The sequence below is a fragment of the Capra hircus genome, chromosome 19 (genome assembly GCF_001704415.2).
Source record: "Capra hircus breed San Clemente chromosome 19, ASM170441v1, whole genome shotgun sequence".
Taxonomy (NCBI): domain Eukaryota; kingdom Metazoa; phylum Chordata; class Mammalia; order Artiodactyla; family Bovidae; genus Capra; species Capra hircus.
Window position 1 is genome coordinate 39,483,291 of NC_030826.1, and position 23,745 is coordinate 39,507,035.

The 23,745-nt window shown below is 38.2% G+C and overlaps 1 protein-coding gene across 2 annotated transcripts; it reads right to left on the bottom strand.

Moving 5' to 3' along the window:
* MED1 (mediator complex subunit 1) lies at nucleotides 185–23,617 on the bottom strand. 2 transcript variants are annotated; one of them, XM_005693742.2, is made up of 17 exons: nucleotides 23,358–23,617; nucleotides 21,174–21,280; nucleotides 18,580–18,658; nucleotides 17,627–17,681; nucleotides 17,390–17,522; nucleotides 16,657–16,685; nucleotides 14,641–14,712; nucleotides 14,102–14,176; nucleotides 13,539–13,612; nucleotides 12,859–12,948; nucleotides 11,785–11,896; nucleotides 11,136–11,260; nucleotides 10,770–10,888; nucleotides 9,784–9,985; nucleotides 8,265–8,360; nucleotides 8,035–8,140; nucleotides 185–6,550 (listed from the first exon to the last, which is right to left on the bottom strand). In XM_005693742.2, exons 1-17 carry the CDS (start codon nucleotides 23,380–23,382, stop codon nucleotides 3,319–3,321), a joined length of 4,731 nt encoding a protein of 1,576 aa, XP_005693799.1. In that variant the 5' UTR covers nucleotides 23,383–23,617; the 3' UTR covers nucleotides 185–3,318. The 2 variants fall into 2 exon arrangements, with proteins under 2 accessions (XP_005693799.1, XP_017920491.1); XM_018065002.1 differs by lacking the exon at nucleotides 17,390–17,522.

Below are 23,745 nucleotides of genomic sequence, written 5' to 3' on the forward strand. Positions count from 1 at the left end.
AAGATAAGTCAGATGAAAACTTCCACAGGTTTTTCTCTAATTTCAATTATCCTTTCCAGTTAACCCATTATCAAGTACTACTCAGGAGACTTTTTTACTTTGTTAAATTTTTTTGATTGGATTTTTTAAAAGCTGAATAAACAAAAGCATTCAAAAGTTAAAAATTTATTACACATACATATGATGCTTTTTATCAAAGAAATTTATTTGCATGTAAATAAACACATTTTTGTAATGTTTTGGGAAAAAAATCCCACAGATTTTTGTCTACTTTCAAAAAAATGAAAAACCCCAAAGTATTTACAGAACGGCCATATGCACAGAAAATCAAATTTGAAAGTTTATTTAGAAAAGACCCTCCCCAACTGCTCCTGATGTACATTTTAAAAACGCAAAATTTAAAGCTCAGTTTTTCTACAACTGAGCATGTTTCCCAACCTAGCTTCTGAGATGTTAGGTACTTCCTACCCCTCAAAAAAACTTTAAGGGTAGAAATAAAGAGGGAGGGAGATTTAGGAACAAAAGGTTAAAAAAATGAGACTGCCAAGGGATTGTGAATGAGTTTCCTATACTGGAATCTGCTTTAAGTGACTCAACTGGATACTATGACTCACTGGCTCCCTGGAAGGTTTCTTTTCAGAATTCATGATAGTGCTGCCCTGTATTTTCAGACCTAGGCCTTAAGGAAAATCCTTCCAAGAGCCACCAACCTCAAGCCTAGTTTTGGCAATTATATCCTGTTTCATTTCATGCCTCCCCCCATACTTATTTTAAAAGAAACTGATTTTTTGAACCTGGAATCTTCATGTACATCAGAGCAGGTTTTGACCAAGAACCCCTAACATGAAGCCAAAAGACAAGAGGAATCAGGTCAAACTAAGAATACATAAGACACCAGCAGCAGAAGATAGGTAGAAGTTGACTTCATGTCCTTGTCGTCTTTTGAAACAGAAGAATGAGTACACCTAGACAGGAGGGAGGTGTCCCAGGCTTGGTTTATTCTGCCTCTTCTCCTCCACCCTGTGGAGAAATGCAGTGCTCCCTGGTTCTCAGGCAGGGTGAAGCAGTTTAGCCCCGGCTCCCTGTTAAGCAAGTTCAGATGCTGGGTCAGTGTGTGGGGTGTGCCCATCGACAATTCAGGGGCTTATCCTTCATCCAGATCCTAACTCGGAATTCTTTGATCTGGGATGAAGACAGAAAGAGAGAAAAAGCTTCCCAGTTTACTCATTTTGGTATTTGTTGGCTCTACTTGGGGGAGCTGAGCCCCTGATATTATGTAGTACATTCCCCATACTTTCCCCACCCAAACTTAAAACCATTTTAACTTTTTTTTTTTTTCCTGCAGAAACCAATGGGATAAGATTCCAAACTAGGTGAGAAACTTGTGAGAAATCCAACCTGGTTGTATGTCTGAGAGGCTGCTACTGTATCAGCATCACAAGATAAAGCACTCTGGTATCACCTTGCCCATGTCCTCCTTAGTGTCACCCAAGACATTTGACTCTGATACGGTAACCGATAACTTTTCTTGCTCCACTTTGCAATGTTTCGTTTCCTACTTCTTATTACCTTGGGACACAAAAGTGGCAGAGTTGTTGAGAGCTGATGACCAGAAAAGGGAGAACACTAAAGGAAATCAGAGACAGTCAGGAAAGAAAGCCAAAGCTGATTTTCCAACTCTATGCTAACTCCAACCTGCAGAAAGAGCTGAATATAGAAATCTTCAGTATCTGATGAAGTCACTCCACTTATGACACACACACACACACACAAATGAATCACCTGGCTTTTTTTTTTTTTAATCCAGAAGAGTTGTGCTGGGGATCGTGCCCCATCCTGCTGATACAGATCCTGAATGGAATCATCAGGAATGGCACAGTGCAGGTGTCAAAATCAAAGTAAGGCCGCAGAATTTTGAGAGGACCCTCCAAATACTGAGAACTTGTGTTGCACTCAAATGGTCTCCTGGATTTCTATATGTATGAGAAGGGCTTCTTATTGATGTCCCCCAGAATCCAGACTCAGACCTGTTCTTCCAAAAAGGTCCAATTGTGTTGCTACATAGTAGCAAGGGTTTATCTTCATGCCCACCTAGCATTCCAGGCCCCCATTACTTCAAGTGAGCTTGAAAACTGTTTTAAGTGAACTATGGCTGCAAATTTTTTACTGTTTTATCTAAGGGAGCATACAGTGGAGTGATTAAAGTCTGGACTCCTTATCCTTGTGATGAAGGGAAACAAGGAGCCCAGTTCTCAGGAATGGCATCAGTTCTCCTACAAACAAAATGCTGGGACGTGGACTTTTGGCACACTGTAGAAATAGGAGAACTATGAATTCTGTAATGGTTTTCATGCCACTGGGTCAGGGAGGCTATCCCACTTTTAAACTTTACTGCATTTGAAAACAGGTTTACATCCCAAAAAGCCAGCCGAGCTTTCTTTAAAGGAAAAAGAAACTATAAATCAATACCTCCACAGAAAGATAACTCCTAATATTCCTATGATGTCTGAACCCTATGAAAAACCTCCTATAACAAAAACACCATTTTGGTTTTCTACTTGACTCCAAAGGTGGGCTCTGACTGATCTGCTTCAGCTTGATACTACATTACCAGCATAAGCCACAAGCTCCCTACCAGCAAATAAGCCTCCTTGCCTCCCATCATTTTGAACCCTGAACCTCATAGAATTAGAAAAAACACTGTATAAAAGCAAACAGATAAAGGGTTAAAATATTACAAATAAATAGCTAAAATCATCTTCCCTCCCCAATCACTCCTCTAAGAAACAGACACCAAACATTACTTAAGTGTCCAAAATGACCCAAGTCCTTCATTTGCCCCTGCCTCAATGGACAACTACCCAAAGGTGAACAACCTTCATGCAAATGCATCAAGGAATGTATTGCTTTTTCATTTTCTGCCCAGCCCTTCAAATACATGCACTAAAATGAGTTTAAAACATGGCCTAAAAATGGAAAAAGGGAGAAAAAATATATATGAATATTTCCCACAAAACTGTTTCCCACCCTTCCCTCTCCCTAAGCCCTTCCCACCCCCTCCCTTTCATAAGCAAATATTTTAAAACTTTTTTTTTTTTTCCTGGCAAAGGAACAAGTGATTTGTGGTAACCAGAATCAAACCCTATGGTCTCTTTAGTAGGGTCCGGCTATGCCTTTCAAAATTCATCCCACTTGGTGTCAAAGCCATGCCATTTAAGATTCTTAAATACAAAATCAGACCTGTCTGACTCACTCCTTATGGTGATTTGCCTATACACTTAGTTCTTCTCTGGCCATATTTTTGCTTTAAATAGGTTCCTAGTTGCCAATCAGGGCCACATCCATAAGATCATCATCTTCCTCCCCAATCATAAAGTCAGGGCTGAGCCTTGAGGGCCTGTCTGTAGATAAGATTGTGTTACTTGTCATAGACAAGGACTGGTCTGAAGAGATGGGTGATTTAGACCAACTCTCTGGCTTGATGCTATGAGATTTTTTCTTGTCTCGGTCTTTGTCCCGGTCCCTATCTTTGTCTTTTACTTTCTTCTTTTCTTTTTTGTGCTTCTTATGCTTCTCTGTGCTGTATTCTGGAAGAGGTCGGATGCCATCATCTGAGCTAGGACTGTTCTGATAAGATTTCTCTGCTATGGAGGAGCCTGACTCACTTTCACTGTCCAGATTCTGGGGGGTATATGCTGGTGACTTACTATGGCTGGGAGAGCCACGCTCATGCTTTGGAGTGGAACCACTGATGAGTGGAGAGCCATAGTTTTTGGAAGAGGCCATCTGAGGCCTAAGCCCTTCTCCACCACCTTCCCCAGGTTTCTGCAAAGTCACTTTGGCTTTAATGCTGGGGGATCCCCCATCATGCTTGCTGATGATAATTTTTGCCACACCCGTGCTCCCCACATTTTTAGACTCTGAGGTCTTCTTAGATGAATCCACTGAGCCCCCCGAGGTGGAAACCTTTGATTTGTCTTTATCACTTTTCTCACGCTTGCCCTGGAACTCTCCTCCAGACATGTTATGTTTGGAGGACACAGGATGGCTAGAATTTGTGCTCACCCCCATTTGGCCGTCCATTGGGTCTTCACCCCCAGGGCCACTGGTGACAACCCCATGCTTCAGTTTATCTATGACAGCTGTTAAAGACGGCTTCTTATTTCTGCTGGGAGATTTCCCTTTGGAACTCCCATGCTGGTTCTGAGAGGATGACATGGAAGAGCCACTTGAGGAAAAGGAAGAGGAAGATGCTGTACAAGAGTTAGATGATGGGGGAGTTTTCTGAGACAATGAGCCTGAGGATCCTAACCCTGAAGATGACTTCATGCCGGTGCTTGAACTAGTTCCAGACATGTGAGAACCACCAGAACCTGAACTGATAGGGGACTTGGCTTTAGAGGATGGGGGAGTCCCAGGAACAGGCTTCATTGGAGAGGCAAGCTTATCAGAGCCTCCAGGTGGCCTTGAATGGGAAGGGGATATGTTTGGTTTACTTAAAGAAGGATTCATAAGTGATGATGGCTTCCCTTGAGGTTTCATCTTGGTGCTGCTGGAGCCACTGCTCAGTCCATGCTTGGTAATAGGAGAGGAGCCTGGCTTTCCCCCAGACTGGGATGAATTTTTGGACTGGCTAGATCCAGAAGACCCTTGGCTAGAATATATACTGCTACTTAACTTAGAACTTGATGAACCTTCTGATTTACTGCTTTTCATCTTGCCTGAGTTGGAAGCAGAAGATAAGGAAGAATGGCTATGGTGGCTTTTACTTCCTGAGGAAGACACAGAACCACTGCTGGTATACTGACTGTGAGAAGAGGGCTTGCCCACCATCACAGTTCCCTTAGGAATCTGAATAGTAATTTTGGGAATGGGTGGTGTGGCAACACCTGGGGGAGTCTGAGATCTTCCTGAACTGCCTGGAGATTTGGATCCACCTGTACTAGTAGGTGGGGTGAAAGGTCGGTTAGAAGAACTGTGAGATGGAGACTTTCCCTCAGTGTCTGCCTTTTTCCGCTTTGGAGGCTTATCTTTGCTTTTGCCATCATTAGAAGGGGTTCGACTGCGCTTCCCTGGTTTGCTGTCTAATCCTGTCCCTGACAGACTACTATTACTGGCACCATTGCCTTCCTTTACTCTCTTTTGAGTCTTTTCTTTCCCTAAGTCCCCAGTGGTCAATAAAGGACTCTGGCTACCACTGTGATGCTCCATAAGATCTGTAGGACCCAAAGCCTTACCAGCCACTGCTATAATACTGAAATCAACCGTGTCAGCTTGGCTATTGCCTTTAAACTTAGTCTCCCCATTATCACCTCCAAGCATTGGCACCCCCAAAGTATTTAGTGCCTGAGATGCAAATCCTTTGAAATCATCATTATCTCCACTTTGGCTGCTTTCATCAAAATATTCTTCTCCAAAACCACTTTGGCTCTGGCTGTTCAACAAATCAGGATTGAAATCTACTCCATCAGGAAAAAAATGATTGGTAGGTGAGTCACTACTGGGGCTGCCAGCAGCATCTGCAATAAGGTCAGCTGGATCAGTGTATGGATTTTCATTATTATTGGCTTGAAAGACATCAGGGTCAAAGAGGGCACTCTGAGAATGCCCAGAGCTTGAAGAATCTCGAACAGGGGTGCCAATGGGTGGACAATCGTCACTAGTGCTGGGAAGCTTAGAAGCTTCTTCTGCAATGTCTGAAAGGATATCGGTTACATCTGGGCCAATGCTGTCTGAACTGGATAGTCGGACCATCCTTTGAATACTGGGTTGGGGGTGAGGTACTGGTTGCGGGTAAGTTGTTGGGGGAGTACTACACTGGCTTGGAGCTGGAGTAATGTGTGGCGTATCCAGCGTGTCAGCTGTCATGTTGACATCAAAGATAGGGTTTTGTGAGTCAACATCCATTGAAAATAGCTCCCTCTGAAAGTCATCTTCAGTCTGGTGCTTTGGTTTGTCAGGTGGTAATCTTGATGACTTCTTCTTCTTTGTCTTGTTGCTTCCCGAGCACATTTCCATCCGGGGTGAGCCGGAAGAGGAGTTCTGCCTTTCTAAAGGGCTGCTTCCATAAAGGGTTGAGAAATCCTGGGCAGGATTATCTTTAAGAAGGTTCATGAGCATCGGGTGGTTCTTGGTGTTGCCGGCCATCGAAGAGACAGGTGGCGGCGTGTGATGAGGAGGGGTCGGACTCGAGCCAATGGTAGACCCCCCGTTCCCTGTGATTTGCAACAAACTGGTAAGAATTGGGTTCTGAGATACCTTGCTGAAGTCCTCCCCATGGCCCACCGACTCATGCCGATCTTTGATGCTCATGCTCATATTAAACAAGGTGGTAATGGGACCCCCCGGAAAGGTGTTGGTTGGTGTAGTGGTACCACTCATTGGGTTGTTGCCTGTGGTCATGCCATACCCTGGGCTGCTAGCCGGGGGCAGGTTCTTTTTCACCATGTCTTCAACTGTCTCTGCAATGAGGGACAGTGCTGGGGTGTCGGCCTGAATGGTTTCAGCTTTCCTCCGAATAGCCCTCATCGTCACAGGAATCGACATACATCTGTAAAATAAGATGGAAAAAACAAAATGAACAATGCACTAGCTGCTACTTAAACCAATTTTTCATTTGAGATAAAGGCTTTACTTTTGTCTTAAGTAAAGATTTGCAATAAACAGTTTTCAGGTAAGGCAGATAACCTGTAAGGCAGGAGCAGTTCTGTAAAATGCCAGAGCTTTGGATATACCCAAGAATCTGGAGGAAGACTTCCCTGATGGTCCAGTGGCTAAGACTCCATACTCCCAACGTAGGATGGCTGATTTTGATCCCTGGTAAGGAACTAGATCCCACATGCCACAACAAAAGATCCACATGCCACAACTAAGAGCTGGCACAGCCAAATAAATATTTTATATGAATGAATGAATAAATAAAAAGAATCTGGAAGGAATTCCCTGGTGGTCTAGTGGTTAGGACTCCAAGCTTTCACTGCTGCGGGCCCAGGTTCAATCCTTGGATGGGGAACTGATATCTTGCAAGCCACACAGAGCAGCCAAAAAAAAAAAAAAAGTCTGGACCAGGAGGCAATCATCAACCTCCTTTGACATGCCACCAAAAACAAACCAATTATAAACAAAAGTCCAAATAATTAGATACCATACTGAACTAAAATAAAACTGGTAATAATGACCTCAGTAAGAAAATGCCCTCCTTTGGGGACGTCACATATGATTAATGGTGTAACAGTATATACAATTTATCTTAATTGATGAACCACTAGAAAAATCTCTTGACCCATCAAATTCTATGCTTAAGTAGCTTAAATCACCCCAAAGCTATACTGTGAAAAGTACCACCACTGGCAGGAAATCCTTTTTATTTTAAAGCAAAGCACTTTTTATGTTACAGATAAATTTATGTTTATAAACATGTTTGAAAACAATTTGCTCTAGACTATGTCAACAACCTTTCTTAAAAGACCAGATAGTAATACAATGACTTTTTAAGATTATATGGTTTCTGTCCAACTACTCTGCCATCTTAGCTCAAAAGCTACCATAGACAGTAAAGGAACAGGCACGTGTTCATTTACAGGCATGTCTTATGTGTCAATAAAATATATTTTTATTTACTAAACAGACCACTCATACCTGCTCTAAAAAATCTTGAAATTACATATTAATGCTTCCAGCAAGTTGAATGGCTAAAGTATCTTCCCACATACTGCTGTTTGACATATTACATGTGTTTTTTTACAAAAATGACACAGAGGAAAAGTGAAAAAAAGATCTACATCTTTTTTCAGCCCTCTCCCTCATAAAAGATCCCTAACACTGGGTCTGAAGTTACCTACTTTACTTCCTATTACTCTCATGAGATTTATAAAATCAAAAACTCATATTGCTTCTAGTTCCAAAAGCAGAGATGTGTGAATTCAAAGCAGTGACTAAATGCCTTCCTCCTAAATTTCTAATTCATTTATTCCTGAAAACAGCATTCTTTATACACCTCTTAATGGTACTCTGATGAAAAAGGGCCAGTGCTACCTTTGAACAACTTTGGCAATGAAGTCATCTGTGCAAATGAGTGCATCTGACAGCCCCTTGTAGAGTTTACAGCTCACATGTGTTGAGTCCTGCACATCCATTACCACTGAAAAACAAAACATATAGGAGGTGTTTAGGATGGGTTTGGCTTCAGTTTCTGACTTTTCAAGAAGAGATAAAAGGACCAAACTGCTACCCTGAGAGAGGTGCTAGCCACCCACATAACTCACCACACACCAGGGAGTCATTCACAGGGTGCTGAAAAGACACGCTGAAACGAGACTCCGAGAGGGGACACACTTCAAATTGGAGAAGCCCTGGAGAATCTAAAAGGCAAAGAAAAGGATCATAAAATAATCAACCAGATAAAAAGACTTGAGATATGTAAATAGTAATCATTAATTATGAAATTCTTTCTCTCCCTCACCAAAACTAAATCCCACATATTTTTTTAAAAACATAAAACCCACTGGCACTCACAGGTGACTGAAGAAATCAGATTCCTAAGAATCTAACAGTTTATGTTATAAATACTCTAAAACAGAGTAAACTTCAGTTTTTTTAAATGAAGATATTTAATCTCTAAATTGATAGAGTCCTTGGCAGATATAAACATCCTGCCTTGAAAATCAATGCTGAAAATAAACGTGGCCAAAAGGAGTTTCTCATTCTATTTGATAAGCAGACATCAGAATCACTGTTATAAACACTGCTTTCTACTAGTATACAGCTGTTAGCTATACATTCCATAGTTTGGTAAACATGGATGTAGAGAATACAATCTAAAATGATATATTTATGTGAAATACACTTACATGTAACTATCATCATTGGTTTCTAAGCCAAACATGCTGAAAGCCCAGAGACAAGAATTACATACTTTCTTGGGAAAAAGTATGCACCTCTGTAGGACTAACTTTATAACTATCTCACAAAAACTCATTTTTAAATGCTCTAAAGCTATGTGGATAATCTCCTAGGATTGAGATACATGAAACAGAAGGGTCATAAGGATACTTGCACATGCTCTGTGTCATTACTTCAACTTTCCAAAATTTTTCATTTCTGGAACAATTCTCATTCCCATAAAATATATGTCCTGGTTTACCTTCTGGGTTTCTTCTTGCCTACCATTTGGCACAGTTCTATCACTGAAATGTTTACAACTAATGTAAAAAATTAACTATGATCAACTAGAGCAGCCAAAATTCATATCAAGATTTCTAAGAGCAAACTGTGAAAAACATCAGCATTCCAGAATCCTGGGAGAGAAAGAAAAAGCACAGGTCTCACCTATTTTTAGCTGTATGACAAAATTCTCCAAAGAAGGTGGAGAAAATACACTCATGATTAAAACGTGAGAAGCACTGCCTAACAACCTAAAATTTAGGTGTCAAGAACTCTCTTCCTACAAAATTTCAAATTATACCTTATATATCTGCTGCAAGATTCAGGGCCCTAGGTACCCAATCACACCACTGCATGCAGAAAAACAGTAAGTCCATTGCAAAAAAACTCAGTAGTTTCCATATGCCAATGTACAGATTGCTTCCATCAAAATTATCCACAGAGCTTAAACTAGATTCCCAACTCCTCCCACAGAGATTCTAATTAAGTTCATTTGGTATGGAAACCAAATATTTGTAGTTTTGGAAGCTCCACAGGTGATATGATGAGCCACCAAATTAGAGAACTACTAGAGTAATCAGTACCATTTACTGGTAAATATAGCAAAAGAAAAGGCAGTACCTTCCTTCAGAATAGTTCTTTTGACACAGCTTCCTATCAGGGTGTTATAGGCCACTTGGTGTCTGATCAGATTCAGGATAAGAGGAACCCGGCCAGGGTGCTGAAAGGTGATTTTGCTAACAAGGGTTCCCTGTAGACTTCTACCATCTGGAAGAGGAGCATCCTTGTTGAGGAAATAGCAGTGCTGTTGACCTGGAAGAGCCTGGGCAAAAAGAACAAAGGGAACAAATGCTATTTACTCAGCCACTGTACTCCAACCACAAACTATCCTGAAAAAAAAAACAAAACAAACACCCTACTCCTCAAAAATCAGCAATTTCTTGCTGAACAGTAAAGCTCCACAGTCAATTACTAGTCAGCTGATGTTAAATGCCAATCACTCACTTGGTTGAAAAGACCCCTTTTTTGTAAATGTTCTGCCAGTGGTTTCCTAACCTAGCTAACATAAAAATTACCTCAGAAATCTGTATAAAAAGGGTCCCTGAACAGTAAGTGCAAAATTTTTATTTTTAATAACATCCTCTACAGTTATAATGGAGCCAGAATTGAGGAACTGTTACTTTAGACTACTGTCAAACATTCAAATAAATTCAAGTTCAGATGTGGTTTTAAAACCATCCTTAATTCACTCATTCCAGTACTTTTCTTCTCTGTAAGTACTCTGTAGATTAGAAGTTCACAGCACTTGAAAGGATTAAACAGCAAGAATTCTTAATACCTACTTATAAGCTTATAAAAGTTTAGAATACCATTAAGAGACTTTCATTTGAAATTTCAACAATTCAATGTACACTGTTTCCTAACTTGGAAGTTATGTTCTTTTTCAGTACATTTCAAAGATATCTGTAATTTCCTGCCTGACTGAGAAAACAGGACATGATCCAGTAAGCCAAAAGAATGTCTTCTGATCTCAGGTATCCTATAAAAGGAAGATTCTGATCTTGGGTCCAAGCATAATCTACAACAATCCATAAGGCCTTACTTACAGCATAAAATCGCATGTTGTGATTCAAAGGTAAGGGGTCAGGATCCTTTGACAGTTCAAATTGAGTGATCAGTTCATAGAGGGGTACATAAGTTGGCTGAGTTTCAAACAATGGAATTCCTGGAATAGCAAAGATCAATATAATCACAGTAAAATGAAAATGTTGACAGCTCAGTTTTCCCTTCATTCACCCATTTATTCAAAAAGTACTTACTAATAAGCATTGAGTAGTTCAAAACACCATGATATCTATACCTATCACTAGTTTTTTGAAGTCAAGACTGAAAGAGGGCTAAGATAATGTGAATTTGAAGTTTGCTTTCACTTTTATAACAGTTGTTAGCTTCTGATGCTTCTTAAAACTCACCTGTGCAGTTCTGAATTTTCTGAACAAATGCTCTAGATACTGGAAGTGGCTGGGGAAATTTCAAGAAGAAACAAGCAGGAAGATCAACACTGTTGGCACTGGTAACTAAGGAGAAGGAGGGAGTCCTTCAAAAAAAAAAAAAAAGTGAAGGATTGGGATACTGAATTGATGTAAAAATGAAAAATCTCAATACTCAAGACACATTTGTATCATATAAACACATACAAAGGCTATCAAACTTCACTCTTTGAACTTCCTTCCCCCAATTCCAAAATATCCTATTTGTTAACCCTAAAGTATCTTATTGAACATCTATCCTGAAACACATTCTGTAGTTATTAATATTGCTCCAACATAGCTCCAGATCAACATAAAGTCCCATAAGAAAATCCCACAGAGCAACCACTAAACCACTAAGCCAGTGGAAGTAGCACAGTTCTCTTCTCTCTCACGATAAAGCTATGTTCTATGAGCAGACTTCAAAGAGGAGCATGCAAATACTGAAAAGAGAAATCAAATGGATAAAACAAAAAGCCCACCCCTAGAAAGTCAAGTGTGGGAAGAGCCAAGTCAAAGTAATACTTGTTTCTTACTGGGCTTAAAGTTGAAAAAAATGGACTTTGCTACCCTAGAATTATATTTCACTTACCATTTGTTGTCAACTGGATGTGATCCCATAATTAATGGTGCAATTGGGAGTTTATACATAGCAGACGTTCCTTCAATTGTCACTGATGCATTCATGCCCAAAGATCGAGGAACTGGGAAAAAGAAAAAAAAAAGGTATTCTCCAGAGTAACACAAATTATAAGGATCTTAACATAAAAAAAAAAAAAGCTAGCTTCTGTGTAATTTGTCAGCCTTAATTATCAGATTCTATACCTATATAACTTAGAAATGCTACAAGTACCTTTCTAACAAACCAATAATTCTGTTAGTAAATAATACAAAATATAGGAAACAATGCAGTATAAGGAAAAAAACATTTAAAGACCGATTACCAATATTAACTTATTTTCTCCAACTTCAGAATGCATTTAAATAGAATTATGACCATAGACAGTCAATGATTGAAGTTAAAAGGGGAGCAAAATGAGGTATTAGCCCATTTTTCATTAGGTTTTAGTCTATTGAAGCGCAAATACAGGAATTCCCTGGCAGTCCATGGTTAGAACCCTGTGCCTTCACTCCAAAGGGCATGGGGTTCCATCTCTCGTCAAAGAACTAAGATCCAGCAAGCCATGTGGTGCACCCCAAAAAAAGTGCAAATAGAAAGTAAGATCCATTATTTTAGTTCTTTAGTAAGTTGGTTAACTTCTTTACCTTTAAAGTAATGATTAAAGCAAATTTCAAGTCAGATCATTTACATTTTCTCATTCACTCATTTACTCATTCGAAAGGACCAATTAGGCTTTTTTATTATGTATGTATATCCTATGGACGAGGAGCCTGGCAGGCTACAGTCCATGGAGTCACAAAAGAGCCGAGCATGACTGAGCAACTAGACGACAACAGATGTATATATACATGTGTATATATGTATGAATGTGTATGTATGTATCAGAAGCAAACTCTGGTAGAAATGGAAAACTTTGATAGGGATGGCATATTCACTTGGGAGTAGCAAACCATAAAGTACAGGCAGGTCTGGGCATTCAACTTTTTAAAAATATTTTTTAAACACTGAGCAAAACCTTTAGTTACTTTATAGTGAAAGTCTTACCATTATTCTCATGCAAAATGATAGGGGATGTTGTCTTATCATCCAGCAGGTCAGAAGGAGAGGCATAATACTTCAAGTTCATTAAATGACCTATGAAAAATAAAACTTATCACTACTTTATCAGGTAACTTACAAATAAAGAAAAATATTCCCTTCCTATAAACCTATATACAAGAAAATAGTTTAAAATATGAGAACTCATGATCCAAAGCAGCTTGTGAAATATGACAGAAGCATAAGTATTATTTCTAGCAGCAACAATTTACTTCACAATTAAAAAATAAGAAAACTAGGGGAGGGCAAGTATTGACACCTTAGAAACCATTGAAAAATACACAAATGAGAGAGGGGTAAATGTGGAGTCTGGGATTGGCAGATACAAATTTATACAACAGTGTCCTACTGTATAGCACAGGGGACTACATTCAGTATCTTGTAATAAATACTATTAGGAAAAAGAATAGGAAAAAGAATAAAAGTATGTATAACTAAATCAGTTTACCTATACTAGAAACTAATACAACATTGAAAATCAACTACATTTCAATTAAACAAAAAGAAAACCATCACAAATGACTAGTAATTTTCACCTTCTGCTTCTAAAACCAAGATGAAATTTTAAGTAGTAATCTTTCAACTAAAAATTAGGTTTTTTTCTAAAGCAAAATAGCATCACATACCCCCACTTCTTGGAGTGAGATAGCCAACACTTCCATGAAGAATCTTATCCAAGGGACCAGCATTGGTTGCTTTCCTGCAAGACAAAGGATCTATGTTTATTTACATTTAAGCCCTGAAGGTATTAGTATACAATGTGATAATGAGTTCAGCCCTTACACATCTTTTAATTCTATCCTAATGACTTTATCTTGGGCATTTAACAATTATATTTCACCCTCAAGGTGAAGGGATTATTTCTGAGAATACACCAGTGTATAATATGGTGAACAAAAATTACAACTATACTATTATTTATCAGAAGGGAGGCCAGGTTTCACAAGTCTTCTTATAAAACCTATGGAATACCAACCAACAACTTAGGGATACTGATATTAAGAAAATGGAATGCAATCATTTGGGAAGTGAAAGGATATGGACAAGATGTACAGTACAGGTAAAATACAGATGCATAGTAACATACATCTATAATACGTATTTTTTAAATAACAGAAGCCTAGTAAACCATAGACAAAAAAACTTTAAGAACAAGGTCAAAGAGAATTGATACTTTAGCCAGTCTTACCAGTACATAACTGCCATTTTAGATAGATCTTGTTCTAAGGATTGGAGAGCCAAGTACATTTTAGTCTTCAATTTGCTAGAAAGTAAACAGAACAACAATTAGTTAACAAATATACACAAACACTGAAAGCCTAGAGAGCAAATCTACCTTGGAGGCAACTTAGATATTTAAAAAAAAAAAATCATTAGTGATCTACCAAAACTAATTTTTATCTCTACTTAAAAGACCAAGCAAGTAAGCAGAATCCCAGGTAGGTTAAAAACATAAAACCAGTCCCATGACAATTTCTTTCAGCCTAGAAATCAATATGCTGAAGATACCTCAAGGATTATAATCTACCTTCTAGCACTATAATCGTTAATCCAGATACTGTTTATTTAAAATACCTTTAAAAGACATTAAGTTAGAAGCTGAGTTATAGACTGTCAGTATGAATAGAAATCAGAAATGAGCTAGGGCAGAAGACTTGGCAAATTTCTAAGTAAAAAATGATTTATAGATTTATACTAATTTTTCAAACAAAAGCAAAAAATACTTACTTGTCCCCTGGAAGGTTATAAAGATTAACAAGACCCTTAAGGTGCTTAGAAAATTCATCAAAATTTTTTTCCCTGTGAGATGTTCAGGGAAGAGGAGAGAGGGAAGAGAATAAAACATACAATTACTACTCAATCTTATCAGCAAAGTCCCCAAAATCAAATCAAGGCTATATAAAACTAATCTTAATAATTTGCCCCCCCCCCCGAGTTTTCTAGAATCAGTCAAAAGTTGCAAAAGAAAATACAATATTCTCCTTTCTCTGCTCCATTTTTTGGGAGAAGGTGCTAATAAACAGTATAAAAGATAGTCAAAAAGACCTGTTACCTCATATACTAATTTGTTCTTAAGTAATGAGACTTAATTTAAATCACTTCCCCTCTTAATTTGTAACTGAGATGACTGGATGTCATGAGGAAAAAAAATCTTTCAGAGAGAAAAAGGAAGTAAATAAATTAGGAAGATAGGACACTTTCATGTATACAGTAAGAGCAGAGAAAGGAAATGAACAGTGGGAGAGAGATGGGAGACCTAAGCAAAGGCAGAATAGGTAGTGTGGAGACAAATGATATATTTTAAAATGTTCCTATAACAAATTACCCCAGGAAAAAGAAACTACTACCAGGAATCCTGGCATCCTAAAACCTAACATTCAGAGGTGGATTATTAGTCAAGTAAGCTTTTATAGGCAGGAATCCAACACAACTCAACAATTCTAAGTCTCTATATCCTTTTTCAAACTTTAAAAAAAAAATGTCTGTTGAAAACTATACTGCTCTGACAATGTCAGATACTTGATCAGGCATTTATTGAATACTTATTGCCCAAAGTGCCATGAAGACACTAAAAAGAAACAAGAGCAACAGCAAAATATATTCCTTACCTTAAAATCATCATCTATACAGAGTGATTAAAAATACCTGGTAAAGACTAATATTCTTTCTAAGGTTCCCACTTCCAAACATGCTTACAAATTAACTTTAGAATACCATCAGTTCATAAACTGGTACAGTCTCCTATTCTACATTAGAACCAGAAATACTGGTTTCCTGGACTATTCTGATAATACATCTTTGCTAGACTTATTGAGTAAATGAAATCATAAAAGGTTATTTTTTATGTTGCATTGCAATTTTTCAAAGCTCATTCAAATCTGGTGTATTTGGCTGTAAGGACATTAAACTGATCACTGGAAGGCTGACTGTAAAACTTATTTCTCAATGTTAAGCCCTTAAGACTCCTCCGTATCTGATAACTTCACTATATTTAAAACATAAAATTGATGTAACAACTTTCTCAAATTTCCAGAGAGTTAATTCGGGGTTTAAATTTAAGCCTGGAAATCTCCACTCAATTAAAGGAGAAAAGATAAGCCAATGACAAAAAAAACATCAATTACTAAAAGAGACTGTCTTTAAGCCTAGCACTTTACTATGATTTGGGACCCATAAACCTTAAATATAAAACAATTTTTCTCAAAGTGAAAAAAAGTTCTTTCCATAGTATAGACTCAATTTTCTCAAGCTTTCTCTAATTCAATAATTAGGTTCTGTTTATTTTGTTCCACAGAGAATTCCTAAGGTAAACTCAGTAGTTCTCAACCAGGAGTGATTTTGTCCTCCAGAGGACGTTTGACAATATCTGGAGATATTTTTGATTATCATAGATAATCAAAGTCACAGATAGGAGGTTATCATAGATCCTAACTAGCTGGGAGAAACCAGGGATGCTGTTTAACATCCAAGAATGAACTGGGCAACCCCCTAGAGCAAAGAATCTCCCAACCCAAAATGGCAATACTGTCAAGGTCGGGAAATCCTAGGATAGATGGAATAGAGTGTAAAAAAAAAAAAAAGCTAAGTCAATGCTGAAAGTGATCAAGTACAGACTTTGAAAAATCTTGACCCAAGAAAATAAAGTTGTTCCTTAGAAAAGTAAATTCTGACCATTCTCAAAATGTAACTATAAAGAACAGCACTGTCTGCCAATAAAAGGGAATGTAAATGTCAGCTGCTCACCTTAGCTGCTGTACAAGCTCTGGACAGCTCTGAAATTAAAGAAATTATGTTAAAACTCTACACTACTTTAAGATGCTTGAAGACATCAAAAGTTTTTTTCTTTTTTATTAATAACACATGCTTTATAACAGAAACATTAAAACTATAGAAGGTCCTTATATTAAGATATCAAAGACATCTTCTTCCTACTTGGTAAACCATGGGGTTGGGTCAGGAAATTAAAAATCAAATATATTGAAATAGTTTATAAAGGAATCAACTTTCAGTTGCTTGTTTAAAACATTAGGACCTCTCTTTAAAGCCATCCCTGGAATTCATATCCAATTGTCTGGTTATACACCTTTTACATTCCTGTCTATTACAGGGCTTTTCAGAGACATTAGCTATATACAAGATTATCTGTCCTTCTTGATTATAAGTTCTTTGAGGATAGGAATTTAAATTATTTGTATCCCCAGCACCTATTGTTCAACTGCGGCTCATGTTTGTTGATATGAATTGGAAAAAGTTCCTCTGGTGTTTCTTCTTGTCAAAGCCTTTGGATGATGTCAGAGATGGACCCAGAGTATTCTAAATTCCACTCTACAGCTATTGATGTTGTAGCCCATCACATCATCTCTACAGTGGCTCGTGAAAAAACCTAAACCCAAGCTATTTCAAACCCCAACAATTTCTTTAAAAATTAATGTCCCTAAGTAAACCCCACAGATTCCAGTGAAATATCAACACATACCACAGGATTCTCCCCATGGTGAGCCACTTTTACATCACAAAGCTGTCCTGCAGGATCTAACTGCACTTCCACATAGAACATATCTGACGTGATGTAACATTCAGTGCCACTGGCACTGAGATGAGAGCCCAGTCTAGCAGGAACAAATCAAAACAAAAATTAATAGAAGACACATAAATAAAGCCACCCAAAGTCAACACTAAGTTAAATATTTCTGCCTACAGATATACTACTTACCCATTCTGTCTTGCTATAGACTCCAAACGGTCGGTCATTGCTGGTAAAGATGTTACTACAAAAGGGTGAAAAAAAGGAAATCACAAAGCATACTCCAAATAACTTAAATAGTATTCTTCAAAGACAGAAACATCCTGAGGAGTATATCTGTCCTTCCAAAGCCATAAACACATTCAATAGTCCAAATACTTGTAATCTGCACAAAGCTCATCTATAGTTCAAATGCTTATAATCTGCACAAAGCTCACTGATAAGGCTTAGCTGCAGCCTAAGCAATAAGGGTCCAAAAAAAAGATCTATTTGAAAAAAACTGGACCTTTCTCCTTTCCCTTTTTCTTTACTCATTTGGGACAAGTTATCTTTAAAGAAGACATACTTAGGGACTTGCTGGTCATCTAGTGGTAAAGTGGGTATGGATTCAATCCCAGCTCATTTGTGATAATCAGTGTAAAACCTGTTTGTCTGTTTTTACTTTCATTTTCCTTCAAAACCAGACAGAAGTAGTAATTATAAGCTTGAATAATCAAGCTCATGACTTAAATTTCATGTTTGCTTTCCTAAAAACATTTTTTTCTTTCCTCTTTTCATTTTCTTATGAAAACACTGTTAATAAATACTGTAAAAGTCTTAGAGTCAAAAAGTCCATCTTCTTATTGAGTTAATTAGGAGAGAACATGTGAAGGAAAAAAATTTTCCCCTCCAATATGCTATCTTAGTTACCCTTCATCAATTATTTTTTGAGTCTCTACCAGCCTTCAAAATAGAATAAAAAATAGATGTTTCAAAAGTTCAGGTTAAAAAGAAAAGTTCAGGTAAAAGTTCATCTCAACTTCATAATGAAATCAAGAGTGACACCCACCTATCTCAATTTATATTTCTAGTATAAGTATAAAAGTCTTTCCTAAACTGGAGCGTTTTTAAGAAGTTAGCATATTTCAACAATGTTTACAAACCTTTGAGAGCTTTCTGCAATGTCTCCAAACAGCTGACCAAATGTTGGTGCCCTCCAGAACTCATTACAACTCTCTTCTCCTATATTAAAATAGGAAAACATTTGAGGTAAAAATTAACCAAGCCAATAGTTTTTGGTAAACACATATATTATTCTAGAAATAATATTTCAGGATAGTCTACAGATTATGAAGTAGTCTATATACTCTGTATTTCTTATATATTCTAGATAATCTATAAATTTTTAATTGTTATTTTGTCCATCTATCCAAAAGAGGAAAGGTTAATCTACAGAATACATAGATACACCATATCCGTATCCATGAAAGGAGAAAAAGATATTTTCACATCTAGGACTTCTCTGGTGGTCCAGTGGTTAAGACTTCATGCTTCCAAAGCAGGGGACGTGGGTTCAATCCCTGGCTGTGGGATTAAGATCCCACATGACACAGTGCAACCAAAAAAAAAAAAGAGTCTACAACAAAGGTATTTCCAGATCTAAAATAATTTTCAGGGAAAAATTAGAAGAATCAAAATGTAATAAATGAAATCAGCCTCCTGCAGAAGATGACTATATCCTAAGACTCACAATGGGGTGGCTCAAATTTGACAATTCCCAAACCTAATAAGGTGATATGCATGTAATCTAAGAAATACAACCAAACCTTAGTTAAACTACTGGGCCAGCTAAAAAGTTCATTTGGATTTTTCCATAAGATGTTACAGAAAAACCAGAATGAAATTTTTGGCCCACCCAACAGAATGACTCTAGGAAACAAGATACATAATCCAAAAATCCAAAGAGCAAAAATTTAGCATAATTTTTCTAAACCTATCCAAGGAAGCAGTTTCTCTCTGTACAACATTCTAGTCCCCAGAAGTATCAGCAGTTTTATGATACAAGGATAGGTTTTGAGGCTTTTCCACGCCCTAAATCCATCTTTCTTGGCTCTAATTCCACGCTCCCAAATATCTGCTTAATTAATAATCCAGATTCCTTTATACCTTAAATAGACAAGGACTGTGTCCATTGCTCTAGGCAATGGATACCAGTATTTTGGTAACTGGAAAGACAAACCCTCATTAATAAACTGGCATTCTGACTTTCATATTAATCTACTGAGATTCTGTTAGTATGTCAGTTTTAAAACGGCTTCCCCAGTGGATCAGCAGTAAAGAATCTGCCGGCAGTGCAGGAGCCACAGGAGACATGGATTCAATCCCTGGGTTTAAAAGATCCCCTGGAGGAGGGCATGGCAACCCACGCCAGTATTCTTGCCTGGAGAATCCCATGGACAGAGAAGCCTAGTGGGCTACAGTCCATAGGGTCGTAAAGAGTTGGACATGACTGAAGAGACTTAGCATGCACACACACAGTTGTTGAAAATTCTTCAAAATCTTTTACATACCAATAAAAGCAGGTTTCTGAATCTGCAAAAGTGATAAGTAGACAATGGAAACTTTGGTGACCAAACCAAGAACTGGTAACCCAAGAGAGGGTCTTAGTAGGCACCTGGAGTCCTCTAGCTCATGATGTTTCTCTAATGACAATATCATTTAGAGGTGGTATCTCAAACTAGAATATGGCTGCCTTCTAGTACAAAAATGACAACCTCTGAATACCCAGACTGGAAAAATTCTCATTAAGACTTAAAAAAAAAAAAAAAACTACAAATCTTTTTTATGTATACAATCCTGAGCCAGAAGATGTCTGTAGAACTTAGTTATGGAAATCTCTAAGCAACATGACATTTTGGTGTTCATTATCTCATTTGATCTTTACAGCAAAACTGTGCGAAAAAGCAAACTGGTGTTGCTCATCTTACTCAAACTGGTGTCTCTACCTCCTAGATGAGGAAATTGAGGGTAGGAAAAACAAGCAATTTGTCCAAGGTTACACAGGTAGTAGTGGAGTCAAGATTAAAATAAAGGTTTTTCTGACAGCAAATTCAATTCTCTTACTAGTGCTGTGCTATACCCTCACCCCACTCCCTGTATACCACTTAACTAAGGGCTCCCCATACTGGTGAATGCCTCAGGAAGGAGAAAGTACTATAGAGGAAGTCACAGAGTAAACAAGTGAAGTTAATAAAAATGATTGCAAACTCTACTACCAGTATAGATACAATGAAAGTATTAACACATTAGAATCAAGGAGCTTGACAGGAAGTAAAAAGTAAATGTTTCTCTATATCAGGCTATCACATGTATCTGTTTTTTTTTTTTTGGCAGCACTGTGGGACTTGTGGGATCTTAGTTCCTCAACCAGGGATTGAATCCAAGGTTACAGTAATGAAAGCTGGGAATCCTAAACACTAGGTCACTAGGAAACTAATTATGCTTTATAAGTGTGTTTCTTACAACTTTTGCCTAAAATATCCCAGCTTACTATAACTCATGATTAACACAATTCTATTAACATATCTTCTTCTTAGGTAGACTTAAAAGTTGAAAGCCATCATGTACGTATGATGTTATGAGAAATAAAACTGAAGACACACCATAATAACTAGCTAGAAAAAGTCTACATAGGTAACTTAGCTTATCAAATAATTTTCTAAGCACAACACTTTATCCAGTTCACCACAGTCCTCACCATGACTTGACGCACAAGCTTAATGGTTTCACTCCAAGGTCTATTTTGGTTAAATTTCGCATGGAGCCGTTCCAAGAGAGAACTCATCTTACTCAGCTTTTCCGACTCTAAGATATAAATCAGAAAAAATTATTAGCAACTCTTCTTTCAAGACCTTCCACAGTTTTTCTTGCAAACAAAACTCCCATACTTCATCCTGGTACGAACTCAAGTTAAAATCTTATCCAATATCATTTACTTCAAAATACACAAAGAATTCATTTCTAATAAGTAGACAGAAATTATGGGCCTAATCTAACAACACTATAGAAGGGGACTGCTTTCTCTTCAGACTTAATGAGAAGCAAAAAAAGAACCACCTCCAGTCCTGAGGATAAAGACTACTATTTAATGACAAAATAATTTCATGATAGGCATGAAATCCTTTGCATGACATATGCAGAGCATACATTTGAACATGGCCTTACTATAGTTAGTTGGTTTTCAATGTGAAAATAGAGACTTTCTTAATTTTTTCACATAATTTTAAGAGATCAATTTGTAAGTATTGTCAAGAAAACAAGCTTCATTTGCCATTCAGCTATTTCCTGTTCGAATTCAAACTATACGAACAAAGGAAATGTCAAGTGACTAAAGGATGAGTTTCAGGCAAAGGTAAGAGAAAGGTAGAAAAGAATGGATCCCAGATAGTGTTTGAAGGAACCTCCTACAACCTCCAACACTCCTGTAATTCTTTTAACTGCTTAACATGAGCAAGGACTGTGCTGGAGACCAGCAGTGCAAAAATACAATATGCCTGAGATGACATCTGTGAGGGGGTGTGGATAAGTTAATGTGAAAATAACCATCACACAAAGCAAAATGAGATATGCTCTTAAAAATAGGGACACATTACTATCAAAATTCAAAGGAGGAAAAGTGTGTAATTAGTTTAGGGATGTTACAGAAAAGATGTCTTGAAAGATGAATAGAATGTCAGCAATCAAAGATAAAGTAGTGACATCTTCAGATCGAGATTCAACTCCTCCCTCCAAGGCCTTCATCTGGAAAACTGTTCTTGGGGATGTTTCATTCAGTTTATAATTCTGGAGAAATGTTTGGCAATTCCCACATTTAAGACATTCACTCAGGCACTATTTTACATCTCAGAGATACGGCAGTGAGCAAACTAGACAAAATTCCTGCCTCACTAAGATTCCACTTACACTTGTCATTCCTCTGCACCCTTTTTTCTTTCTCCTTCAAACACACCTCCCTTCTCTCCCTTAAGGCGGCCGATGATTAAAAAAAAAAAAAAAAGAAGGCGGCCGACGATAAATCTTTACAAAAATGCTTCAGTGAAACGTTTTTTTGAGCAACTATTATGTGCCGGGAGAAGGAAACGGCAACCCACTTCAGTGTTCTTGCCTGGAGAATTCCACAGGCGAAGGAGCCGGGTGGGCTGCAGTCCGTCGGGTCACAGAGTAGGAAACGACTGAGTGACTAACACAACAACACAACATTATGTGCCCAGGACTATACAATGATGAGTAAGGCAAGATCCTGCTCTACAAAGCTCAGAGTACACTGGAGAAGACAAAAAAATAATCGTGTATCAACAGAACTATGTCCAAAACGCTAAGGGAGCATCTAAGCTGAAATGTGGAACTTTAGAGAATATAAAGTTACACAGAAAAGTGTTTTTCAACAGTTCTTAGTTCAGATATTTAAAGACTGAAATTAAAAGCATTTTAAAAATATACAATACCACAAGATATGAACGCTGTGACATTTTTTAAAACTACTGGCTTTTAATACCATAAGGACCTAATCATTTCATTCACGACAAAACATCTTACAGTACTTTGATATATAGCGTCCTATTATTGTTTTATGTCATCATTCAGATTTCTCTTTTGAAGAAGAAAGTTTACGTTCACTTGCCCGGTCTCCCATCTCTTTAGGCTAAAAAATGCCCTGAGGCCCAAATGTTGCCCCTTGCCAAATAGGAAACCTTCACACTCAAGTTGGGAGCCCCCATCTCCCCAAAGTCGAAGCTCTCCATCACCAAGGAAGGCAGTCAGAATCTAAAACTCAAGACATATCCCGCCTCCTAGATCCTGAGCCCTCGGGAGAGTGGCCCCCGCGGAGGCATTGGCTCCCCCAGCTGTGTCCCGCCCCCTGATTTCCCCCTCAGTCACTCACCCTCGGTCTCCCCCTGAGCCTTCATCCTGACGGCGGGGAGGGCCTAAGTCCTACACAAGAGGATATGCCCTTCCCCACCAGTAATGGAGGAACCAAGTTGGTTCGGGCTCCCGGGACGCAGGGAACCTGCAGTCCCACTCTTCCAGGGAAGACTCAGTCTGAAGTCCCCGGCGGCAAGAAGAGAAGGGTGCTCGCGGCCGCCGCCATCTTCCCCAACGGAACTTCCAAAAGATCGCGAGATTAACCGTGATCCTGCAAGAGAGAGAAGGGGGAAAGGGGCTGGGCACCAAATATCGCGAAAAATGATTTATACGTTGCTTCTCGCGAGATTATCCCCACCCTGCGTGCTCTCTGGTTTGTCTCCGACTTCTCGGAGCTAGGCGTGGAG